Genomic DNA, 22,362 nt, shown 5'->3' with positions numbered 1-22,362 from the left:
ATAAACGATATTTTTTTTATCAGGTAAGGCCCACTGAGCTATTATAACTCATTTTTAGAAGCGACCGGGCCACACATGACAGCTCAATGAAGTGTCTTGTCACGTGGAAATGTATAGCAGGCAAATACTGTAAACGATTGTTGATTATTAATATGGAGGACCCGGAGAAAAATCCATGCGACCACAGAGAGAGAGACATGCAAACTCCAAATATACAAAAGGCGTCAGGGTCGGGATCGAACCCACGACCTCCTGTATACCAGGCGAGGTTGTTAACATCTCCTAGCCACCGTGATGATGATGAGAGAGAGAGGCACGCAAACTCCCAATATACAGCAGGCGTCAGGGTCGGGATCGAACCCACGAGCTCCTGCATACCTGGCGGGGTAGTTAACATCTCGCCACATCTGTGATCATGCAAAAATGCAATAATATATAACGGCACATGAGTGCTGTACACACGAGGGTCATGACCCCAATCGCGAGACATTATCAGCCACGACCAATCCACTGCTGTTGGATGATGTCCTCCTCATGTCGTTGCCACCTCTCCCCCGGTCCCACAATGCACCGCTCCACCCAAGACCTGCACGTGGGGCGATTTGATTTCCTCCATCTCCTCGGGAGACGTTCTTATGCAACGCGCTCTCACCACAACACGATGTTTACCCAAATCGCAACCGACCCATGGGTTAGGGATGTTATTAAAAGCATCTCTCTCTCGACATATCTAGACAGCCCGGTATAAATTGTATAAATACTTAAACACCATTCATTGTTGCCAGACATTGTTGTTCAGGGCTTGTCAGCGAGTCATTCTACCGTTCAATTAGCTAGAATTTAAGGCATTAGGGACCATCCATTTAGTAGGTACGCAAAAATCTGTCAAAACATGACCCCCCCCCTCCCTGTATGCATGCGTGCTTTTTACACCCACCCCCCCCCCCCCCGAATCGTATAGAACGGCCGATATGTAATCCACGCAGAAACGATCAAGGATTAGGAATATTAACGTGTTTAAGCAAACAGATAGTCCACCGCCGGACTATCTGACTCATTGAAGGCCAATGTAGACACATTATTATCGAGGCTTCACCCCCCCCCCCGTTTCCTATGCGAAAGTACATTGTCAGTAGACCCCCCCCCCCTCCCCATACGCAAGCGTTCGCGTTTGGGTTAACCCCTCTCCCTCCCCCCTCCATGCGTACGTACTAACATGGATGGCCCCTAAAGATAACCGAGGAAATGTCGCATTCCCAAGAGGGAACGTTTCTTTTGTACGTGCAAGTGGCAAGGTGCTTCCCGCACGGCGGTAGCGACTGAAACGCAGCCGCGTTCACCGGTGACATTTCCCGGTGTATTTATCTCAGTCTGGGCCCATTCGATTTGTGAAAAGAGAAAAAAAGCGATTCAGACGGAACGCGCGGCTGCGTTATCGGCCACATATTTTTTTGCTTCATTGAATCTCCCGCCGGCTGTTGTTGGAATGCTTGCCAAAGCAGAGACAGAGACACGGAGGGGTGGCGGGTGGGTGGGTAGGGCATGCCGGTGAGTGGGGTGGGTGTGGGTGAGCGACAAGACGTTTGCGATATCTGGCTCAGGCGTACAACAACAACAAACAAAAAAAACCATGAGCTCATTTCCTTCCCTGGGGAAAATAACAGTCTCAAACACCCCGGTCACCCATCTCGACTTCGCCGCCCCTTGGATAAGGCGCGTGTCTCCCAAAACAGGAAAGCGGAGAGTGAAAACTCGCGTCCGGAGTGGCGTGCGTCCGTCTGGTGGCCAGACCACGGTGGGGGTGGCGGGGAGGGGGGGTGCGAAGGTGGTGGTGGAGGGGGGAGACGTACGGGAAAGGTGGTGAGCGGTGGCACGCATCAGCCGGGAGCCTCCGACGGCGTACGCTCACCGGCCACAAATACCTTAACAGACTGTAGGGGCAAGTGCTGATAGCAAGCACCTATAAAGACCGGCAACGGCACACGAGGGGGTGGGCGGCCAACACCACGCCCGGCCGCCTTTGTCTCCCTAGCGGCGATGCTTATACATCGCACCAGGTAATCATTTTGAGGCTGAGTCGACCTAGGGGAGGCCCAGGTTCAGATAATCGTCACACTGGTGTTCGCCGTGAGCGGGAATCGAACCCGGGTCGCCAGGTTCGTAGCGCAGCGTGCTACCGCTCCCCATCAACAACAACAACCGCCATTCGCCACTAAGTGGCGGTGACGTCACCACGACGCTTGTGCCAGGCCATGTGCACCTTGAGGCCACGTGAAGTGTCGAACGCCCGCTGGCAGGAGCTGACGGGGCAGACCCAGGTGCCACGGGTCGACTGACCGAGATGATCAAGATGACTGGCTGATGCACCACCTGTGCCCCCTACTGTACCAACTTGCTGTGCTTTAGCCACCCGGCGCTCCGCTCGTTGTTGTGAGCGTCACTCCTCCGCCCTCGGTTGTTGTTGGAGGGCTCCCCATACACACACAGACACACACATCGGTGAGGCTGGGTGACCCGTTCGTTGCAAAGTGGTCAGCAACAAAACAAACCAGCTTAACACGCAGCAATAGGCTTTCGCGACCAATTTTATCTTTTATAACGTTTTTATTAGGGGGGTGGGTGGGTTAGATCGCGTGGATATAAATGTGTCGTGAAATCCGCCACCACCCCGACACAGCCAATTAGTAAGGTTTGCGACGTAAATAAAACGTGACAGTTAGTCACTAGTTCAGCACACCGGTCCGTTGGTGAGTAAGCCCACATTATGTATGAGCACGTTTCGCGGGTGATGACAACCAGCTTCATCAGGCGATTAGCGAGAACAAACCACTTGGGGGCGATGTCGATCAGTCACGACGCCCCAGGAAAATGCTGGTGGAGCGGTAACTCACCCCGTGGCATCCATGCCCAGACACCCACAGTCACTGCACACTGGTCGACGCACATCCGGTGGCTCCTGCCCTCGTGACATCTCACCCTCTCTCTCTCTCGCTCTCTCTCTCTCACTCAGCCACTTCGGCATCTCGTCCGCTCACCATTCTAATAACTCACCTCACCCTCCCGCCCACTCGACATTTCACGCTCTCGGCCACTCACCCTCTCGCTCACTGACCCTGCCGATCACACCAGGCGAATTGCACGTCTCACTCAATCGCTGTCCTCCAACTCACCCTCTCGCTCGCTCTCTCTCGCTCACTCATCCATTTTCAGTCTCTCCCACTTGCTCTTTCACGCTGACCATATTGAGCAGCCAGGGGGGAGTGGGGGTTGGGGGGGGGGATCTCAGTCACATGGGGGGAGGGTTACTCCGGCCAGAGTGGCTGGCATGACGGTCGGCTCGTGTGCAGGAAGGAAGGAGTGAGACGAATGGTGGTGGTGGTGGTGGCATCACTGGACCGTGAGCGATGGCGACGGTGGGAGGGAGGCCATCATCCAGCAGTGGATAGACCAAAGGCTGACGACGATGACAGTGATGGGAGAGGAATGTGCGGTGCATTGCGCGCGACCACCTGCACAGAGGCTTGCCACCGTCCGTTACTTACGGGTAAAATTTATTTGTACCAAAGAAGTCGTTATTATGGGGTGGGCATACATTCACATGTGACACGTGTGGAGGACGGCTGGTTCTACATCTTCATCTGTTACAATATACAAAGATCCCCCATATAGCCTTAACAGACTGCTGGGGCAAGTGCTTTGAGCGAGCACCTATGAAGGCCGGCACGACACACGAGGGGGTGGGTGGCCAGCACCACGCCCGGCCGCCTTTGTCTCCCTATTGGTGATATGTTATACACACCCCACAACGTACTCTGAATCGACATAGGAGAGGCCCAGGACCGGTTCAGATAATCGTCACTGGTGTTGGCCGTGAGCGGGAATCGAACTCGGGTCGCTGGACTTGGAGCGCAGCACGCTAACCGCTGCACCACCGCTCCCACGTATACTAAACAGTGCACGTACACACACGCGCGCACGCGGTAAGACCTTACAAGCGTAAAGGGGGCTCGCAGTCAATTTTAAATTGCAGTAAAGTACTTGCGTAAGCTGGGGGATTTATAGGTATCACTTAAATTATAATCACCAAAACTTCACATATTCCATTATGGCAACGATCAATATTTTCACATGTATGTAAAAAAAAACACCCAGCACGTAAAATCGTATTTTATGTTGAGGAATTGCACAACACTTTGGCATGTACAAGTCTAAAAATACACAACGACGCGAGATAAAATAAAAATAAAAGTTTAAGTCACCCATCATGGGTTGCCGGTAAATGCCACTGTGTGCCATTCATTGTGTATATTTGCATGAGTATATATTCAATTCACTCGATATATTGCACACATATATAAATATATACACACGCGCAGTATGTACACATGTGCATATACAGTTGTACATATATCATTAAAACACTCATATGTATTGTATATTCTTATTTTATCGTTTTACATGTCAGGAAAATATTTGACACCCAATACCAAAAAACGTTGCACCGTGTGATTTGTATTTCTCGCGTTTCTGTCGATTCGAAGCAGCGGGGGTCACACAAGGTTATATCGGGGTCACGTGGGGGGGGGGGGTCACGTTGGAGAGGGCACGCCAGGGTCAAGCCGGGGTCATTTAATTTTGACGTCACTAGTGGGGTGAAGTCACGTGCATTTTCAGCCAATAACAACTCCCCAAAATCCCACTCGCGGATGGATTTGGTGAACACAAGAGAGGACATCGTCGTAGATTTGACAAATCCGTGTGTTCAGTGCAATAAATCCCTTGTGCATTTGCTTATTATACAGGCACATATATATATATAGATCTATTTAAGTATATAAAATGAAGGTGTCTGCCTAGCTTTCTTTGTAATAACTGTTACTCTTCACTATGGGAACCTCATTTGCCAGTAAAAAATATGATAATTGGTTCTTTACCCTTCTATCTTTACCCTTCTATCTGGCAACAAAACTGACACCTCAGACTGACTGTCAGTTTTGTTGCCAGATAGAAGGGTAAAGAACCAATTATCAACTGTTACTCTTTTTTTATTTTCTACCATAACTGCGGGACAAAATGTCGACGAGCTGGCAGCGCCCAGCGCCTCCCTGTTGCCTCTTGCCCGCAAACACACACACACACGTGACCCACCGCCTGGAGTCCCCACAGGACGCACAGCATCAGGGGGTGAGGGGTAGGGGGTGACCCACCAACTCTCCATCCCGCACTCCACCTAGGGTTGCCACCTGCCCTGGCTTGGCGAGCATCGTCCCTCTTGTCGAGTGTTCGCAAATGTGCTGGGGACGCTGCGAACAAAAATCCTCGCGGGAGATCGGGTGCATGTAAATGTGTCGTTGTTAAAGCCAGCGCCCACCACCCGACGCAGTCAATTGGTGAGGTTTGCCGAGTGAACAGGACGCGCCAGCGAGTTACGACTTCAGCGCGCCGGTTGTGCGTTGGCAGAGTGAACCCACAACATTCACAATTCGACTACGACGTTTGGCTGGTGATTGCAACCAGCTTCATCAGGCGATTTGCCAGAATTAATATTGCTCGCGGAACGCCTACGTGTTAAAACTCCTTCCGGGAGATTAAAAGTCGTTGTCGGTTTTTTTTTGTGTCGGTTGCGCGATTAAGACACCCACTCAATAAAGATTAACGCCGGATGTTTCTTCTTTCCCGTGTGATGTCCCCCCTACCACCCCCCCGGTCGTCATTGTACCCATGAGGTGGCAACCGTAGGCTGGCTCCAGCAGGGCTTTACATTCAAGCGTAGGGACACCATCGCTTCTCCATGCCGTGTGTCACAAAGCAACAGCTCACGTTGCTCTACGGTACAAATAGCATCACGTCACAAGCAGCGTGCAACCCCGGTATCAGTCTCCACTCGAGGGTGGCGACTTCACCACGGCGTCGTGTGCCAAGCCTCTAGTGCATATCACAAAAGACAAACAAAAGACAAAGATCCCTCCCGTATAGCCTGGAGTAGACTGTTGAGGCAAGTGCTATTAGCGAGCAGGCCGGAACGGCATACACGAGGGGATTGGGTGGCTACCGCCACCCCAGGCCGCCTTTGTCTCCACACCACGTACTAATTTTAAGGCCGAGTTGACCTCGAGGAGGGGCCCAGGAGCGATTTAAATATTCGCCACCGACATCGACCGTGAAGGGGAATCGAACCCGAGTGGCCGGGTTCTTTCCGAGCGCCGATGCGCTGACCGCCACGTCACCGCTCCCCGCATATCACACGCGCGCGCGTGTGCACGCTTGCACGCACGTGCACGATACATCCTCAGCGTACGTCTGCCGCTCGGGTAAGTGCCAAGAGCTCCGTCGCTTTTCTCCCCGCACCTGGCAAGCAGCGATCATCGCAGGGCTTGCTGCGTGCGACCTGTGCGCGGTACCGTACGCTGAGATTCTTTCGCACCGTACGTGGCCAAGCGTGCTCATCGGACCTGGCTGGCGCGCAGGTCACAGGCAATGTGGGATTGCGCAACCGCCCGTGCGATTGCGATCGACGCAAAGTTCCTCCTTCACCGCTTGCCGGTGTCGATTTGCCGGCAATAATTTGCCACGAAAGTGCGCCGGTGGATCATTACACTCACCGGGAAAGAAGCGGGGGAGTGGGGGGGGGGAGGTGGGTTGGGGGGGTAAGGGGGCACACGTACGTGGCGCACAGACACGCTGCACTTCAGATAATAAAAACTCACATTCGTCAAGAACAATGCCATGAACACATTGAAAAAGAACACGCGGACGTTTTGGGCACCGGCGCTTATTCATCGCGTGTAAATGAAATGAAGGAGGGCCATTGTCTGAAACGTCGCCTACTATATAATTTTTCCATTTAAGTTCGCAGTGTCATTGAAAAATGTGTTTAGTTTTTTTTTGTTATTTGTGCTTGTGCACCACTGCCGCAGCAACATCACCAAATAATGTGTTTCCTCTCCAAGAGGGGAAAACACATATCACTTCAGGGTGTTTATGCAACTGGCCTCGGATGTTCAAAGTCACTGGAACGTCACGTAGCTAAGCGTGACACTTTGAAAAAAAAAAACCGCGAAAAAATAATTCTTGCTAGTCACAATAACGCCAACAAAACAAGAGGGCACCCTCGAGTCTGAACGCGTTTGCGTAAGCAGCGGCGTCCCATCATCGCACGCCCGTCACGCCATCGAGCGCGCTCACACCCTCCCGTCTCGCGGCAATTTAACGGCTTTAACTGTCCAATGTTCTCTCCCTTAACCCCTCGTAAGGAACACACACAAAGACACAAACTCACGCAGATCGCACGCTCGTGGCTCCGAAACTTCACACTCACCCGTGTCCAAAGACAAAGATTACCCCGTGTGGCCTTAACAGACTGTCGGGACAAGTGCTGTTAGCGAGCACCTGTGAAGGCCGTCATGGTACACGAGGGGGTGGGTGGCCAGCACCACTCCCAACCGCCTTTGTCTCCCCAGCGGTGATGTTTTGACACACGACACGAGGTACTCATTTGAGGCCGAGTCAACCTAGAAGTGGAGGCCCAAGACCGGTTCAGATAATCGTCACTGCTGTTGTCCGTGAGCGGGAATCGAACGCGGGTGGCCGGCTTCATAGAGCAGCACGCTGACCGCTACACGACCGCTCCACCACCCGTTCTCTCTCACACACACACACCCACCACTGACGGTGACATTTACAGGCGGCAATTACCCATTTCCACCTCCTTTTAGTGGCAGCCAGTAAATCTTACACGATCGCGTTGCACAAACTTGACGGCCACGCAAGTGCTGTAAACGCACCACGCTGTCCAGAGAAGCTTTGCGCTGCTCGTTAACTCACTTTTCCCCCAGCTGGCGTCACGGGGTAAAGTTCCCTTTCCCCGCTAGCGGGAGGCGGGGTGGGGGGCTCGAACCACACCTGCCCCCCACACCAAGCGGTCGACGCGCAAGGCCATCACAAGCAAAAGGAATGAAATGCGAAACGAGACCAATAAAAAATAATCGTCATTATTCCTCATTTGAAAGAATCCTCCTGGAAGGTTTATGGCAGTGACAGGTGGCGCTCAGAGGTTGTACTTGTGTTGAACTTCTTTTCGCACCGTACGTAGCTAACCGTGCTAATCGGAGGTTCCTGGAAGCTTGGGCTTGGAGGGCCCCAGGGTTAGAATGCCATGTTGGGGCTGCCCCTTATTCATTCGCAAAAAAACAAATAGGCCCGTTGCTTGAGCTTTTCTTTTGTTTGAGGCCTGTGGCAAAATCCTCCTTTTGCTTCCCTCATCGGGGCGGCCCTGGTGGTGTTTGTTGGGCCCTCAAGCGCGGTCCACCGGCGGTGTTCCGTCTCCTTGTCCCCTCGAGCCACACGTCCCAAAACATATCTCTCGCACGCGACGGACGCCAGCGCTCGGAACGCGCATTATTGGTGGGGCGGCACGAGAAGAGGACAGATGCAGCGACCAATGCATGCAGGGCAAGACATTTGGGATTCTTCGCGGGCACCACAAGCACGGCAGGATGGAGAACGACACCGCGCGGCACGTTGAGTGGCGCACACCAGCTGAATTTGTGGGGCTCGCGTGTTGTTAAAGAGCACTTATGAAGGCCGGCACGTATGCGTGTTGAACTTCTTTCGCACCGTACATAGTCAACCGTGCTGATCGGTTGTGTATCAGTCAACTTTATTATTATTTAAAAGAAAACAACGTTTGAGATGGCCGAGTGGCTCGGAGTTTTAGAGCAGTGAGCTGGCGCAGCTGAGATCCTGGGTTCAAATCCAGGCAGCCATCTGTGATTAAACCAGGATTCAAGTGGAGTGACTGGATGGTGTTAGCCCGGTCACCAATAACCGTCGTCGAAGGTGGCGTCGACTGCCATGCGACGAACATGACTCATATGTAGTGCAGATCGGATAGTGCTGCCCCCTACTCTGTGAAACGAGGGTCCATTTGTAGGTATCTCAGACATAGTTCTGTGGTATCCACTTCCACAGTGGGCCACTCCCTAATATGAAGAGATTGCACTTCCACATGAGACGTGACCGCGATGGCACAGAATTACTTGAATGACGTCACTAACTTTATAAGACTCCTCCTGGTGCATGTTGCATTGTCCATTACGGTTTCAAAGTCTTCGCGTTTCACCAACCGAGCCAAGATAACACATGCCCCCATTTACCAGTTCTCTGTGGGCAGCATTCACCATCACTTGCTATGCCAACGAGGTGGAATGTTACGTCCAGGGATTCGTTTCGGTGACGGCAACCTCAAAAATAATTCCGCGCCCCCCGGCACATCACATCGATCACGCCTCTCGCTGCTACTGCTCCGGCTGCGGTTGCGAGTCACGCGCCTGCTCCATTCTAATATCCGGTGAGAAGTTTCACCGCCCCCCCCCCCGTTCCCCCGGTCACGTCGTCGCCGCCGTCTCCGAAACCCCGGCGCTGACCGGCAGGGGCCTCCGCCCGGAGCCGTGCATTCCGCCTTCCTCCGGCCGACGCGGCCTCGGGGGCGCCACCTCCACCACGGCGCACGCGACGGACAGAGGCAGCGCCGCCAGCTCGCAGGGGTCGCCTCCCCCCCTCCCCGTCGTCATCGTCGTCGTCCCTCCGCTCCTCGCTGCCGCCGCCGCCGCGCGAAACTCCGGAGGCTCGGCCCGGAAGCGGACGGCGGCGTGCCCCGAGTCGAACGCGAACGGATCTGGGCAGACGGGCGTCGTGGCAAGCACGGCGACCGGGGGGGGCGTCCCGCGGCGGCGGCGGTGGGCGGCGCCGGCGAACGACGGCTCGGCCAAGCGCTCGGGGGCGAGCGCCACCGCGGCCTCTTCGTCGAGGGAGGAGGAGGAGAAGGAGGAGAAGGAGGAGGCGGAGCCGGCGGCCCGGGCCACGCTGCTCATGTCGATCATGTGGACGCTGCCGACCACGGCCACCGCGTGCGGCAGCGCTTTTGGCAGCTGCAGGTGGCGGGTGGAGAGTTGGCGCGGCTCGCTCGGGAGGGGCCGGGCGGGACCGCCGGGGGTGGCGCCGAAGGGGCGATCGTCCGGGGGCTGCGCGCGGACGCCGTTGCCGGACGTCGGCCCGACCTGCGAACGAGACGGTGGATGTTTGTTGGAAGAATGCAGCGAGTGTTTAATGCGTACACGTTGGTTAGACGTACGATTAAAAGCGTTACCGACTGGAGTGAATGTGGTTGCGTTATTCTCTGAGCACTGAGTCGGCAATGCCGAGGTGCAGAATTTGATTCTGCGTATCAGTCGCATCGCGATTAAACTCGTACAGCGAATTGATGGTATCAGCCCAGTCCCCGATGACTCTTCATTGGGGATTGCATTATGACGAGGGGTCTCTGACCCGCCCATACTGGACATCTGTGAAAAAGAGCTTCATAGCTCATCAGATTCCTCCAGGCTAAATAAAGATCCTGATTCCGAAATCAGAGGAATAAAAAAAAACATAAAAAAATAAACCAAAATCAACAACCGAGAAGCAAAACTCACGTCAGCGTAGCACTGGGCGGCCTGCTCCTCGCACGAGGAGCCTCTTCCTTTACTCCCTGGGGGGTCTCCGGCCAAACTCCCAGAATGCCGTGCAGAAGCCGTCAGGCCACAGCGGGCGGCGTCTGCGAGTGGAGACTGCTGCGGCCGCGGAGCCGCGGAGACCAGCGGGTCCGTCCGCCCGCCGCCAGCGCCGCACGCGGCAAGCGCCGGTGGGGATCGTCCCGTGGCAGGAGAAGGAGCTGCCGCCACAACCGCGGGGTCGTCGGTTAGCCGGGCCGCGCCGCCCCTGCGCGGCGAGAGCGAGTGGGTGCGGCCTGCGCCGCCGGGGGACGGGGGCCCGTCCCTCGCCACATCGCGCCGGTACGGCGACAGCGAGTGCGTCCGGAACGCGCCGTGCCGACCGGGGGAAGGCGAGCCGTCGCGCGGCACCGCCCGCGGCCGGCTCGGCGAGAGGGAGCAGCCCCCGGCGAGGCGAGGCCGGTCCCGCATCGCGCGCTCGAGCAGAACGCCAAGGCGATTCGGAGACGGCGCCAGCGGCGCTCCCTTGCCTGGCCGCGCATCGTACGGCGGCGACCTCGTGCCTCCGCCGGCGAGAGAGCGACCCGGGAGTGCCCTCGAGGACTGAGATGGCGAGCTTCCGCCGGGCGTCACCGCGAGAGCGGGCGCCGCATCGTGCCGCGGTGGAGGAGAGAGGCACGTCCGTGGCAAGGGACGCGCGGCAGAGATGGAGGCGGCGCCGTGGGGCGGAGCTCGCAGCCTCAACGTCAGGCGGGCGACTTCGTCGTCGAAGGCGGCGTCGGCGGCGCTCGGCCACCCTCCGGCGGAACGGGCCCCGCGTTCTCCAGTCCCGCACGGCTGCCACCTGCCCAGAGGAGAAGCGCTCCGGAGGTTCCCGTCGGATGTGAGGGCCGCAAGAGCCGCCAATCCTTCATCGTTATCGTCCTCGTCGTCTTCATCGTCGTCGTCGTCGTCATCGTCGCGATCTCGATCCGAGTCGTCGGCATCGGAAAACTGGTGATCCGCCCTGGCTCCTGGAGACGGCTGCCACTCCGGATCTGCGCATTTCACGAGACGGGAGACAGACGCAGACAAGAGCCCTCATCGTCGTCATCATTGTCATCATCATCGTCGTCATCATCTTCGTCGTCATCATCGTCATCATCATCCTTATCATCGTCGTCGTCGTCATCATTGTCACCGTCATCATCGTCGTCATCATCGTCGTCGTCATTATCGTCGTCATCGTCATAATAATCGCCGTCATCATCGTCATCATCATCGTTCATTAATTACTCCCTCCAGTGCCTCTGAAGGTGCCAGAACAACGAGGCGTCTGACATGATGAACTCATCTCGTCGTTCCGTCTCCGTGGTTGGTTGTCCTTTTGGACGAGTTCTCTGTTTTTTTTTCTTGTTGTTCCTTTGTCGTTGGCTGCCTCGCCATCGTTCGAAAGCAACGGACGGCTTCATTGATGCGAATGCAGCGAACGTATCGCGCGTCACACGAGGAAAGGTCGGGGAGAGGGGGGGGTCATCGCGAGGCAGCCGCAGCGGCGGAACGTCAACAGCAGGTGGCGCCACACGGCCGCAAAAAAAACCGAGCGAGCCCCCTTCGTCTCACTTAGCGGGCAACGTAAAACTGCTACAAAGAAACTGATACGGCCAGGAACGTTTCATTTCACCGGGTGAGGCCCCACTGGGCTATATGGCTCTTTTTTTTGTTCAGAAGCGACCTGGCCACAAATGATAAGCTCAACCACGTGGCCAATCAGGTGGAAATTTACAGCAGCCAAAAACTTAAAGTGCACTTTGGTTTCTAAATGTGAAGGGGGGAAAAAAACCGGAGGACCCGGAGAAAAATCCACGCGACCACGGGGAGAGAGAGAGCGTGCAAACTCCACATATACAGGCGTCAGGGTCGAGATCGAACCCAGGAATCTTGTACACCGGGCGAGGTAGTTAACATCTCGCCACTGCTTGCTCCTCGTGGATGGATTCGCGGCCACGTGGATGGATCTCCGAACGCCAGGCAAATAAAAAAAACCCACGTTTTACAGATGAACCGAGGACCCAGTGTCTATCGGGTCAGTGGGCAAGGATTGTTGGGAAAGATAAAACGATTCGCTACCCACCATCCTAACCCAATGGTCTTCACTCACTTTCAGAGGGGAGGCTGCTTTTGCCGATGAGACATCATCGGTGTGTGAGCGCCTCCGCACATTTGAAACCCATCGGGGGTTTGACAGCAGCGCAATAATGGGGCCCGTCAGAGGTCGCACTAAAGGCCACCAAGAGACCGTTGTGGTCTCGCGGGCCTTGCAATGAAAAACACTGCCATAACTCCTACCTGAACATTTCCCCTCCCCACCACCGCCCTCTTAACCCCACACCCACTCACCGCCCCCCACGTGATTCAACGAATTGCCTCGGTTGAGGGTCACGATAACATTATTCTTAGGTTTTTTCGGCAAAGTCACGTAGGTAAAAAATTAAAATTAAAAGTAAAATAGAAAATAAAAATCACGACGTTTCGGAGGCAACCTATGTGGACTTTACCGAAAAAACCTAAGAATATGGGTCACGATAACAATCAAGAATCTCTCTAGATCTGTAGTTTCCGCCCCCACCCAAATGTGACCCCGATTGTGCTGTGAGCGCCGCGTCACGAGACGAGGAATCCACTCGGAACTCTCACAGAGAGACGGAGAGAGGGAGAAAGGGAGAGAGGGAGAGACGGAGAGAGGGAGAGAGGGAGAGACGGAGAGAGGGAGAGAGCGTCGCGGACAGTTTCGTTCGACAACGGCCCAGCGGATATCGCAAAACTATTTCTCGAATCCCTTCAACGTGGCTTCTGTTTCGCACAGTAGGGGCAGCACACCCCCGACCCCCCACCCACCCACTCTGCATGCAGAGAGCGAGAGGCACAGATGGAGTGAGGTACGGGCAAACGGAGACGAAAAAGGACGAGAAAAAGAGAAAAGCAAGTCGCGATAGAAGCTAGACAGGTTGATAATTTAGCGATATTTTTTTTGAGGCTATGAGTTTAGAGCTGAACCTTGATGTATTCAATGAACCCAGGGCCCTCTTGGACTTCTTGGGAGCCAGAACCTTTAGTTTTGCTTGCTTATCTTGCTTATACGGGAGGCAGTGGGTTCGATCCCGACCCTGACGCTTGTATATTTGGATTTTGCATGTTATCCCCGTGGTCGCGTGGATTTTTCTCCAGGACATCCAGTTTTTCCCTCCACATTTAGAATCGACATCACGCATTTAGAGTATATGGCTGATATACATTTCCACGTGATAAGCCACTTCGTTGAGCTATCAATTGCGGCCAGGTCACTTCTGAAAAAAGAGCTACAGAGCTCAGTGGGCCTTACCTGGTAAAATAAAAAATATTTTTAGTAATAGTTTGTATCTGCCGAGTTGGACCAGGGCCCCCCCTCCACCGCACCCCATGTTGCTATCCAACCAAGTCACACGTGGCGGCGAGGACTAAGCCAAGAAGCCATGCCCTCGCCCCCCCCCCCCCCCCCCGGTGGCCGCCGGGCCTTACGTAACGGAGAGAAGAAGCCTGTGGAAGCTACCCGGAACCATCAGCAGAAACGAGGGCCACCCTGGGGAGGATGCGGGGGTCTCAATCTTGGCAGCCGTTGTCGGCAAAACTGCGCCGCCGTTTTTGCCGGCTGGGGGTGGGGGGGGAAGGGAGACTGGGAGCCGGGACGAAGGTCAGCTGACAAACATCAGATTGACAGATATTAGATATTGTTGATGGACGATCCATGAGTTGATGGCGTCGCTTGGCCGACTGCAAATTGAAACTGGCTATTTTCTTTGTGGCCAATTCCTCGCCGCCCTCGCGGCTCAATCGAGGCCTTCCTGCTTAAATTAAAGACGTTTCTGCTTTTTATTTTCGGTCGAGCCGAACAACAGCGAACAACGCCCCAAGACGACGCTCACCGTGGAGACGGAGTCGTGCCATCGGCTCGTTGGAGGAGCTACAGGCAGGATTGTCACGTGGAGAGACTGCGGTGGGGATTCTGACGGCGTGGGGAGAAGCTTTCATGCAGCAGTGGATAGATAATCGCTGCTGCTGCTGCTGCGTATGATTAAATGTATGCATCCAAGCTGCCATCGATATTTCCTTTGCTCCACGCACTCTTGGGGACTCTGGGACACAAGAGGCGCTAGAGACAGTCAGGAGGGGTTGTGAGAGGATGTGAAGGGGATGACATGAGGGTGTTAAGGACTGTAACTCCACCCCCCCACCCCCTCTCCGCCTCACCTTGCTCCCCGGGGTCGTCTCCCATCATCGCGCTGATTCCCATCTCTAGGCACTTCTTGCTGTGAGCTTTGGACTTGACGTGCTTGGTGAGGTTCCCTGGGGGGAAACGGAAGCGGCGTCACCACCCCGTCGGCCTTGCGCGCGCGGGGGGGGCGCTGTCCGCGTAGCTCTCCCGACGCGTATTCGGGGGCTGTGCCGACCGCGTGCAGCCTACGGCGCGAAGTCCGACGTTCCGCTCCGGGACGCTCGCTGGCAGCTTCTTCAAGGAACCCAAATCTTGCAATTTAGCAATTCCCGAAGACGCTCCCGGCACGCGGAACGAAACGTCGGACATCGTGCCGTGGCGGCGGGAGGATCACAGCCAGGGCCCCAGGGTTCACGCGCCGAGGCGTGGGAACAAAGGGGCTTGCCAGAGAGGGCACGACAGTCACTCCTGGTGACTTCTTAAAAAGTCAGCCCTCAGGGTGACTTACTCGCTTAGCTCAGAGTACAGCAGTATGAACTATTCTCTATCTGCCCCTCCTGCATGGGGCAGAGTGTTGCCCCCCCCCCCCCTCGCTCGCGTGGATTTTCTCCGAGTGCTACGGCTTCCCCCCCAAATGTATAATTGGCTGAAAACATCCCAATATATAGAGAACCGCTGAAGCTTGGGGAATTGTTGTCAGGAGCGGCTCATCGCCTGGCTGCCTTCTCGCTTTTCTGCGGCTCCTCCTCTCGAGTCGTTTCCTCGCTTCTCGGTGGCGCCCGACAAAGTTTAAATTACTCTCACGATTATTGTTCCTCTCCTCTCTTTACTGAGCCGTTTCGCCGCCGATCTGCCAACACAGCACCCAGGCCGGACGCGAGGTACCAAACAAGGGGCCCCGTTGATTAACTGCAGTTGTGTAAAGTAAAAAAAAAGCCAACCTCTCACTGCCCAGAACTCTAATCAAAGCCACCTAGTGAAGTTAAAAATAAAACAGAAGCAGCCAACGCTTCATTAGCTGTAATCATTAGACGGTAAGCGAGTTCCAACAGAATTACACAAATATGAGCTCGTTAAAATTCCACTGGCGCTGCAGAGGCATTCCCATCTGGGCGAAGCCGTGCCGGTGAGTGGCCATATTGCCACCCGGGACCCTTCCTGCCACGGCGCTCGCTGTCCCCCACAGGGTTCCTTCGTCACCGCGTCCCGCGGTCAGGATGACCCTGCTCATCGACACGGGTCGGCAAAATCGTTCGTCCATCACTCCGTCAGTCCGTCCGTCGTTCCTTTATCTGTCCGTCCATTTGTCTCTCTGTTTATCTTTCCATCCACAATCTTGAGGTCGATCTATCTGTCTGAGCATTCCTCTCACCGACTGTTCCGCTCTCCATCGATCAATCAGTATGTGTCCCTATCAATCCATCTATAATCCAACAGTACATCAGTTTACCATTCTGTCTATCTCTCTGTCCATCTGTCCATCCGTCATTCCATCCACTAGTTCAGGGGTCTGCAACCTTTAAGACATAAAGAGCCACTTGGACCCGTTTCCGAAGGAAAAAATAAACTGGGAGCCGCAAAACCATTGCAACATTTAAAACAAATATAACACTGCATATATTGTTTCTTACCTTATTGCTATATACAGGATCGTGCAGTCAGCTGTCAATCTGAATAAAAAAAGGACTTTTTCACTTAACAATGTAAAATATTTTTTTGCAAAGTAATAGCTAAATTACCTGGTTAATGGGATTTTTGCTCCTGAACCTCAGTGCACAGTGTCTGCACATCAGGGCTGTAAGACGTCACCTTCATTTTCACACAGGCTTGCAAGCTGTCATCTGTGAGGCGTGATCGATGTTTGTTTTTAATATAGTTCATGTTGGAGAAGACCTGCTCACATACATATGTGGAGCCGAAGATCGACAGGACTCCAAATGCATACTTTTTCATGTTTATATAAGTGTTGGGGATGGCATTCCATGTTTCGAATACAAGTTTGCCCTGTTTGGGAAGGTTTTCAATATCACTCCATTTATGATTCTGAGCCAGAATGGCCTTCTGACGGGCAACATCCTCAAGAGTAGCGGTCAAGCATTTGAACTTGGACACCCATATATCTTTGTCGGCTATATCGGCCAGTTCCATCTCAAGATCAGGTTGACTTACACCTGCAAATGCAGTCATATTCAATAGGGATGGATCGATCGCCAGGGGAGTGACAGGGAAGGATAATGTCGTTTTTTCCTCTCTGAACTCACAGAATCGTTTCCCAAACGAACTTTGCATTGTGGTGATTGCAGACTTGAAATATTCCAAATTTATCGTATCATGACTTTGTTTGAACTCTCTCAAAGAGGGAAAGTGAGACAGTGTACCTCTCTGTAAATCTTTGACAAACACTGTCAACTTGCGCTCGAATGCCAAAACCTCCTCCAGCATGTGCAGGGCTGTGCCTCCTTTCCCCTGAAGGGTTGTATTTAGCGTGTTTAGATGTGCTGTCATGTCTACCATAAAATGTAATTTTTCCAGCCACTCTGGCTGTTCCAGCTCAGCAAAGGTGAGCTCTTTGCTGCCCAGGAAGGTTTTTACTTCTTCCAAACATGTGACAAAGCAACGGCAACGTTATTGCCTGTCACCGGGCGGGCAGTGTGGAGCGGAGCGGCGACCTGTCAGCAGCGGCAACGCCAGAGCAGGTGTCACAGTGCGCCTCCTCCCCTCGCTAGCATCCGCCCCGGAGCCGCGGTCAAGGTTCAAAAGAGCCGCATGCGGCTCCGGAGCCGCAGGTTGCCGACCCCTGCACTAGTTCATCTATCCATCTGTGTGCTCCGTCGATGTGTCTGTCAATCCCTCCATCCCTTTGTCCATCTGGCCAACCATCATCCCACACATTTATCCATTCACCCATCATCATACCATCCATTTTTTCCATCCATCCTTCGTTCTGGTCACATGTTCATCCATTATTCTGTCCATCCGCCTACCCACCGCCATTCTATCTGTCCTCGTAACATCTCATCCCTCCATTATCCGATCTGTTCATCCATTTTCCCATCTACCTGTCCATTGCTCCCTCGCTGCCTCCTCCCCTCGCTTCCTTCCTCACTCCCTCTCTCTCTGTCCGTTCGTCCGTCCGAAGCAACAGCTCGCGGAGGATGTCTTGAAGCAGCGGCACAACGGGCTCGCAGCACAACTGGGATAAACTTTGACTGAGCCCTGGAGCTGAAGGGAATTCTGAGCAGAGTGAACCTTGGAAAAATAAAAGCTTAGCATCATCTCGGGAGGTTTTACGGGGATCAGCCTATTCTAAGAGCCTGTAATATAATTTGTAGCCTTGCTAACGAGCATCAAGACAAGGTTGTGCTGGAAAGCTGATGGGAGCAGCTCGAAAAATGTGTCCATGGCGCTCACCAATGCTGCGTGGGCCTGGTGACTGTGGCGGTCTCATTGGCCGTGGCAAGATGTAAACTACCTCAACCTGGTAGACATGTTGTCGCGAGTTCCATCCCGACCCTGACGCCTATATATTTGGAGTTCTCCCCGTGATCGCGTGGATGATTTTTCTCCGGATCCTCCGTTTTTTCCCACCGCATTTAGGATCAACGTGCGTTTACAGCATTTGGCTGCTATAAATTTCCACACGACAGTAAGTCACTTCGTTGACCTATCATTTGTGATAGCGAGAAATCGCTTCTGAAAAGTACCTAAATAGCTTAGTGGGCCTTACCTGGTAAAATTAAAAAATTAATTAGTTTTGTGTGGCCGTGATGGTCTGGGTAGTTACGTCGGTCTGCGTCGCTGCGTGGTCTCCACGGCTGCCAGCCACGTTGGTTCAAGCAGTGCCCTGTGCCTCGACCCTCACGGCCACCACGCGACCTCTAACCCGCAGCACGGTGGCGGGGGTCACCCCCACGCTGGCCACCACGGCATCCTAAAATTATGCACGGAAACCACCGCTTGCACCCGTTGATTGGTTAAACGTGAAGGGGCGAGCTGTGTGCGGTGGGAGGGTGTGGGGAGACCGGGGTGGGGATGACGGCGGCTGGATAAGGGGGACGTCACCGTCATCTGAGCACAGGGGCACCCAGCCCTGGCAGGCAAGGCGGGGGAAGCGATTTATTCCAATGCAGAAGCGTGCATTCCGTGCACGCGTACTCTGCATGAGTGCGTGCGCATGTGTGTTTACGTGGAGTACGGTGGCGCAACGGTTAGGGCGCCACGCTACGAACCTGGCGAACCAAGTTCGATTCCCGCTCGCTACCAACACCAGTGGAAATTATTTGAATCGGTCCTGGGCCTCCCCTAGGTCGACTCAGCTTTAAATCCTGGTGCGATGTGCAAACATCGCTATGGGGGAGACAAAGGTGGCCGGGCGTTTTTCTGGCTCACCCACCACCCGTCGCGTGCAGTTCCGACCTTCATAGCTGCTACTCGCTGACAGCACTTGCTCCAACAGTCTGTTAAAGACTTTACGGGGGATCTTTGCCTACGTGCAGTGGTTCACGCGCAGCGATCGTCACGCTGCGCTACCTTCGCCTAGCCGCACTGCCGAGCCGCGGTGCAGTACGGTCCCACGAGCCGCAAGTAGTGGTGACGCACTCATGCAGCAGGGGATTGACACAAGGGGGCTGTCCGCGAATGGCCATTTACAGCAGCAGCAGCAGCAGCAGCATTCCAGCGGGCAAACAGCAGACCAAAAACCTGGACTGGATTATACTTCTCTAAGCAGCGGCGTAGCGTGCTTGGCATGGGCCCTGGTGCAAGGAATGAAATTGAGGCCCCCATGTTCAATTTCCTCCCAGATGCATTTCCCGGGACACCTGAGTCCTCCCCCCCCACCTCCAGCCCATCAGCCCTGGCGCAATTGCACCGCCTGAGCACCCCCGGTAGCTGGCCAGGCACGCATTTGCAAGGTTCCGCGCTGGGATGCCGCAATTTATCTACGCCAGATTCCGAAGAGCGTCTAAGCACCTTGAGGCTGCGTTAATTGGTACCGCAGTGCTGATATGCTACGGTACATTTCCGACCCACTGCACACTGTGTGCTAACTAAGCCATTCTCTAGCCGCTGCCTCTTTTCATCATCGCGCTACACAGGTGCTCGCTAATCCCGTGAGACTTTGGGTCTGCGGTAAGTTTCGCCCGGATTTCGTGCATTTGTTGTTTTTGCTCTGGTTAGCTTGCACATTCCCTCCACGCAGTGTCCTGTAACCGCCGCCAACTGCCAACGGCCTCGAGCTGTGGCCGTCCTTGCGACAAAGCTGCTTAACTCAACGGGGCCTTAGCAGCTGAAATAATAAAGTCCGAGTCCGAGCCGCGCACTCAACAGCGGTGCCACCACCTCCGAGTCTCATCGGCAAAGCAAGGCGACCGCCGTTAGAGATCGCACGATGCCCTCAGGGTCCAACCTGTCCCCCACCCCGATACCTTTTGTCTTGAAGGCGAAGCTGCAGATGTGGCAACGGTAAGGTCGGAGGTCGGAGTGCGAGCGGATGTGCTTGCGCAGCATGCTGGGCTTCTTGCAGCGGATGCCGCACTCCTCGCACACGTACTTGCCTCGCCCGCGGCCCCGCACGTACACGTACTCCTCGTTCGACTTGTACCTGCCGGCGTCGCCACGACAACGGCAACCGCAACCACAGTCATTGTCTCTGAAGGCCCGGCCGCCACCACCGCCACTGCCGCCGCCACCACCGCCACCACCATCGTGGCCGCCGCCACCCCACAACCACCACCACCACCGCCGCCGCCACTGCCGCCGCCACCACTGCCACCACCATCGTGACCGCCGCCACCCCACAACCACCACCACCACAGCCGCCACCACCGCCACCACCACCGTGACCGCCGCCACCCCCACAACCACCACCACCACCGCCGCCACCACCGTGACCGCCGTCACCCCACAACCACCGCCACTGCCGCCGCCACCACCGCTACCACCACCGTGACCGCCGCCACCCCACAACCACCACCACCACCGCCGCCACTACCGCAACAACCACTATGCCCGTGGAGTCGGAGCTTGTGAGCGATGCGATTGCGTTAAAGCGGCGATTCTCAAACCCCAGGTCCTCGCGATGCCACACGGCCCCCCAGGGTGTTACCGGTCGTGATTCAAGCTTTGCAAGTTGACGGTCTGATCACAATCGCCAATAAATGAACAAAAAAATCCATCAAGTATGCATTATGCACGTACGCATATATACATATGTACCAAAAAAAAGTATTAACTCCGGAAAATAATAATTAACGGCTTTGTTTTGATTGACGCGCGACAGGGCGTATATGACAGGTGCGCCCCAAGTGTGCATAAAGGGGCCTAATGAAGAGGCTTTGGGAGTAGTTCGTGACATCATCTTCCACGGGCCGTTCATTGACGCGGGGTGACGCCACCGCTTATTTGCAAACGAAAACTCGTCCTAGCGCACGACGGTGCCAGTGGCAAAAAAAAGTAGTAAAATGACAGGAGTAAAAATATAAAATAAAGGAAACTCGATTAAACGAACGGACGGCCTCACGCGATCAGCTCAGCCCGACGTGCCTCCGTTTCGTCGTGTCTCCACTCGGCTCATGCCCGAATTAGCGTCGAAGCGAAACTGCTAATTGACTTGCGAAAGCCAGAGCCAGCGTCGCAGTCGACACGGAGGAAGGCTCCATCCCACGAGGACTCGTTAGACTTTCTCACTAGGCCCAAACACCCCCCACCCCCCCCCCCCCAACCAACCGCTCGTGATTATGGAAACAAAACATGCGGCCGTTTCACCTGCCACTCGTTGCGATGTTTTCATTCCTTCGCAACGATCGTAAATGCTATGGAGCCCCGCCATCTTTCGCCGCGATCCACCACACCACACGCCGCATGCAACGCCGTCCCACCACCACATTCCCCCAACACCGTCCCTCCACACACGGCGCTTCCTGTCGTGTCTCACCGCAACGTTTGTGCGATCCACCAACCCTCGCTGCCTCCGCAGTGTTGGATTACAGGCGTGCACCACTACCACACCATCAGCAACTCAAGTCAGTCCCAGACACGGGGTGACTGAAATGCCAGGATCTTTAAAATATGTTCATGAGCGAACATTCAAGATTCTCTCTTGTGTAAAATAAAAAGTTGGTATTCTACCACCTCAAACAGAGAAATACGCTCCGAAGTCTGGTTACATTCCATCCGGGAAAATTTTACCGTGGAAAGGATACGGCGCGTGACCCAACGACAGCCACGCCACCGAAGGGATTACTCTTCGTAAAACGCCGGAGACAATGCCAGGATTTACAAAGCGGCTCATCCAGCATCTCCACCGTGACTTGCGCCCCAATCGATAACCGTCGGCCGCTCGCACCTGGACAACCGCCAACCTCTTTTTGTTGTTGCGTACGAATTGCCGTCGCCCAAATTCACCATTTGCTGAAGCGCCAGGCCCAAAGCCGTAACATTGGCAAACGGTGAGCAAACTTCAACAGCAGCTGTTGTTTTGTTTGCCTGTTATTTATTTTTAAATGATGCACTCTTTTTTTGTATTCATTTTTTTTAACCCACTGAGCTATGTAGCTCTTTTTTTAGAAGCAACCTGGCTGCCAAAAATGATAGCTGAACGAAGGGGCTCATCACGTGGAAATTTACTTATTATGTGGACGC

The 22,362-nt window shown here is 54.4% G+C and overlaps 1 protein-coding gene across 4 annotated transcripts in view; it reads right to left on the bottom strand.

The window, feature by feature from the left end:
- Nucleotides 1-3,534: 3,534 nt before the first annotated feature.
- The window catches only part of LOC144732112 (transcription factor HIVEP2-like), a 54,698-nt gene continuing 35,870 nt past the window's right edge, over nucleotides 3,535-22,362 (bottom strand). For all 4 annotated transcript variants that reach the window (XM_078613426.1, XM_078613400.1, XM_078613416.1 and 1 more), the window contains exons 4-7: nucleotides 20,148-20,323; nucleotides 14,757-14,852; nucleotides 10,473-11,527; nucleotides 3,535-10,058 (exon numbers count right to left, since the gene is read on the bottom strand). In XM_078613426.1, coding sequence (XP_078469552.1) covers nucleotides 9,387-10,058; nucleotides 10,473-11,527; nucleotides 14,757-14,852; nucleotides 20,148-20,323 — 1,999 coding nt within the window. In that variant the 3' untranslated portion in view covers nucleotides 3,535-9,386. The remainder of the gene's footprint in view (nucleotides 10,059-10,472; nucleotides 11,528-14,756; nucleotides 14,853-20,147; nucleotides 20,324-22,362) is intronic.

The sequence above is a fragment of the Lampetra planeri genome, chromosome 2, assembly GCF_965212315.1.
Source record: "Lampetra planeri chromosome 2, kcLamPlan1.2.h2, whole genome shotgun sequence".
NCBI lineage: Eukaryota > Metazoa > Chordata > Hyperoartia > Petromyzontiformes > Petromyzontidae > Lampetra > Lampetra planeri.
This window is presented reverse-complemented; position numbering and strand designations above follow the sequence as displayed.